At 34.3% G+C, this 4,354-nt stretch overlaps 1 protein-coding gene across 1 annotated transcript; it reads left to right on the plus strand.

The window, feature by feature from the left end:
- The first annotated feature begins 846 nt into the window (after window positions 1–846).
- LOC132610727 (premnaspirodiene oxygenase-like) lies at window positions 847–3,862 on the plus strand. The gene is made up of 3 exons (XM_060325085.1): window positions 847–1,191; window positions 1,967–2,591; window positions 3,082–3,862. Exons 1-3 carry the CDS (start codon window positions 923–925, stop codon window positions 3,697–3,699), a joined length of 1,512 nt encoding a protein of 503 aa, XP_060181068.1. The 5' UTR covers window positions 847–922; the 3' UTR covers window positions 3,700–3,862.
- Window positions 3,863–4,354: the final 492 nt, after the last annotated feature.

Below are 4,354 nucleotides of genomic sequence, written 5' to 3' on the forward strand. Positions count from 1 at the left end.
TAGTGTTAGACGAGTTTTGTTTAGGGAAATTATTCTCTCATAGTTTTAATGTTTTCCTTATATTAGTTTTTTAATAAGTAGGTCACTTGACCAAATCATATTATAATATAATGTCTTTTTAGTATATTTTCGTTGTTGTCAGATTTGTCGTTGTTTAAGATTTGCAATTAATAGCTTCCGTATGGCGCCTGATTATTTCAATCCCAACACCTGGCTCCCCCCCTCGCCGTAAATATTACAAATATTGAAGATCAGTATTTGTAAATATTAATCGCCAAACTAATAGTAAGCATATTGTTTGCTTCGATTGGACACTTAAGCAGCCTGCTTCTAGTATATTTCAAGTCAAACTTTGAACTTGACTATATAAGTACCAGGTTAATGTCCTATGTGACGGGCTTTTATAGTAACAAATTAGAAAAAGATATTCATACAGAATGATTTATTTGAATGTCCTTTAGGAGTTCCATTCGATCACGATAGATTTACACTGGTATAAATAGGTGACCAATTTTATGCTATAAACATACCCAAGTTTCCGCATGACGCCTGATTATTTCGATCCCAACACCTGGCTCCCGCCCCTCGCCGTAAATATTACAAATATTGAAGATCAGTATTTGTAAATAGTAATCGCCAAACTAATAGTAAGCATATTGTTTGCTTCGATTGGACACTTAAGCAGCCTGCTTCTAGTATATTTCAAGTCAAACTTTGAACTTGACTATTAAGTACCAGGTTAATGTCCTATGTGACGGGCTTCTATAGTAACAAATTAGAAAAAGATATTCATACGGAATGATTTATTTGAATGTCCTTTAGGAGTTCCATTCGATCACGATAGATTTACACTGGTATAAATAGGTGACCAATTTTATGCTATAAATATACCCAAGTTCAGCTAAGAATCTTTCAATACACAATGGAAATGGAGCTATTTCTTCTTGTTGGCGCTCTATTTCTTCTTTTGTCCTTACTTGTCACTAAGTGGTACAAAGAGTGCAATAGTAACAAAAAATTGCCTCCAGCCCCTTGGAAACTCCCATTCATAGGAAATTTACACCAACTTGTTGACTGGCAATCATCTGAGTTACAACCACATCGTACTCTTGCTAAATTAGCCTCAAAACATGGACCTTTAATGCACTTGAAACTCGGTGAACGTTCAGCCATTTTTGTGTCATCGCCCAGTGGCGTACGCAGGATTTTTTATAAGCAGTGTCACTACGTAAAAGAATGAACAACTGAATAAATCACTATAATGATATCATATTATAAAAAGACAACTCAAATCATATTAATAAAACATAGATAAAGAAACAATAAAACATATGTAAATTTAAATATCAATATAATGAACACTAAATAATTTAATTGTAGAAATTAGAAAGAAAATAAATTATTGTCATGAAAAAATTGCAAGCACTTAATAAAATATTATGGTGAAGAAAGTGCTAACCTGATGTGGCACTCGGGATAAAGAACGAGAAGAACTTATATTCTAATTTGAAAGGTGGGTAGCCATCAATTATACTCTAATTGATAAAAGAATTTTTAAGGTTATGACTTATGAGTTCTTTTTAGGGTTTTAGCTTTTAAGTTACTTAACCAATTTGGTACAGAATTAGAGTATGTAACGGCTAAGTTATTTTATTGGTTTTGGGACCCACTCCTGTTTTGTTCCTTTATATTTTAGTTGTTTTATTGATTTAGAATTTAAATTATAGTACAAGCAAAAAAAATAAGGCCAGGTGGTTTGAACCTGCAACCTTGCCTTCAAAATGGAGCTCTTTACCAACAGACCAATGCAGGCCTTTTTGCTGAAGCAATGTCACATTATTGTTTTGACCTTTTACTTTCGTTCCATTTATTTTTTTATATATGTATATTTAGTAAAAAAATTCGACGAAGCAGTGTCACGTGACACCCCTCGGACCAACATAAATCCGCCCCTGTCATCGCCTCCAATGGTTAGAGAAGTGATAAGAAAACATGATCTCAACTTCTCCAATCGTCTGATGCTTTTGGTTGGAATGGAAATGTTTTATGACCATGATGACATGGGGTTTTGTAACTATGGCGATTTCTGGAGACAAATGCGTAAAATTTGTATTCAGGAACTCCTTAATCATAAAAATATCCAGTCATTCTATCCCAAGATGCACAATGAGATAATCAATCTTGTTAACTCAATTAAAAATTCTGCTTTTGAGGGCAGTCCAATCAACATGACCGAAACTTTATATTTCTACACGAATTCGGTTATATGCAAAGCAAGTGTAGGCAGGGCTTGTAAAAATCCGGGGTCTTTGATTGAAATAATGAGAACAGTGTCAGGTGCAGCTGGAGTATTTGATTTCGCGGATCTTTTTCCGTTAGTGAAAATAATTCATTTGATGAGTAGATTAAAATACAAACTGCGTAAAATGCACGAGGAGATTGATGTTCTTTTAGAAGAAATTATCAATGAACATGAATTTCAGAACAGTGAGCCTACTGAAGAAGATATAGTTGATGTTCTCCTAAGGCTTCAAAAGAGCCAAGATTTTTCAATTCCTATCACAAGGGATAATATCAAAGCTATAATTATTGTAACTAGCAGCACTTCTCTCTCTTTAACTAATGTCCTTTTGCTTAGTAATTTCTCTACCTGTTTTTGCTAACTCAAGTAGTTTAAAGCCTAAAATTTTTTCACAAAGAAACCAAAACCCAAAAAAAAAAAAGTGATCAAGAAGTTGAGCCTTATAGTTCTCTTATATGCGTGTGTTCATGACGGTGGTGTAGGACTAGTTTATATACACTTCGATTGTTTCACTAGATACTTATTATATCCAACCAGCTCATGCCCTTGACAGAAGGGATCACCTAGCGTCAGCTAGCATTTTTTGACTCAACTGGAATTTGAACTTTAGTCTTACATATATAGTTTTTACCCACTTTTTTGACGGTTGAGCCTTACAATTCCTAAATTTTCTAATGAAGTGTTGTCTGTTAATTTAAGATCTTTATAGTTCTTAATTTTATATTGTCATCTTTCTTGAAAAATAATTTTGCCACTAAATAGTTAAGTTGGATATGCAGGACTTGTTTTCAGGAGGAACTATAACTTCAGCATCAACAATGGAATGGGCTTTCTCAGAACTAATAAAAAATCCCGAAATAATGAAGAAAGCACAGGATGAAGTGAGAGAAGTATTCAAAGGAAAGGAAAATGGAATTGACCAAACTGACATTCAGAAACTCAAATACCTAAAAATGGTAATTAAGGAGACTCTAAGGTTTCATCCTTTAGGTCCATTATTAGTTCCGAGAGAATCCAGGGAAGAGTGTGAGATTAATGATTATGTTATACCCAAAGGCACAATGGCCCTTGTGAAATTTTGGGCAATTTCAAGGGATCCAAATTATTGGCAAAATCCTGAAACATTTGATCCTGAGAGATTTAATGAAAGTCACCTTGATTTTACTGGAGCTCATTTCGAGTTTACCCCGATTGGCACAAGAAGGAGAATTTGTCCAGGATTATCATTTTCAATAGCTACTGTTGAGCTTAGTATAACACTGTTGCTATACCATTTTGATTGGAAGCTTTCAAATGGAATGAACCCTCATGACTTGGACATGACTGAGAAATTGGGGAATACTCTTGAAAGGAAAAATAATTTGTTCTTGATTCCATTGCCCTATGTTCCTGCCTAATGCTGGGCATGAGTCATATATCTATAGTTTTACTTATGAGAATAAAGTTGTATCCAAATTCCCTCGTCTTTCCTAGTATCCAATTCGTAATAAAGGATTCCTAGCATCCGAAGGGCATAAACATAAAGAAGAATTGTTGATTCGGGACGATATGATTAAGGATATAGAGTTTCTTCTCCTTGCATATTTAAGTCATGTGGGTCAGAAAAGATATCTGGCAAACGAAGGGCACAAGCATGAAGAGTTGCTGCTTTTCAATGATATGATTAAGATTACGGAGTTCATTCTCCTTGCATATTTAAGTCACGTCGCTTAGAAAAGATATTAAGAGCCTATTTGGATGGGCTTATGCCTAAGGCTTCAATATTCACCCCCATGTTCAACTCATACTAGCAACTTCATTCCCATTTTAGCACATTTTCATATAATGCTTCTTCATCACCATTATTACCTTCCATAACATGGTTATATCCATATCATACTAAGAATCATGACTCCATATAGATTACTACTCATAAACATCATAAAAGCTACATTTAGACTTCATTTTCTACCTCATTCTTCCACCCAAGTTTTGCTACAACCAAACATTCTCAACAATATGAAATAAGCATGAAAGCTAACCTTTTCATCCCATGGAAGAAAGCTTTGGAGT

Source organism: Lycium barbarum, chromosome 9 (assembly GCF_019175385.1).
Source record: "Lycium barbarum isolate Lr01 chromosome 9, ASM1917538v2, whole genome shotgun sequence".
Classification (NCBI taxonomy): Eukaryota; Viridiplantae; Streptophyta; class Magnoliopsida; order Solanales; family Solanaceae; genus Lycium; species Lycium barbarum.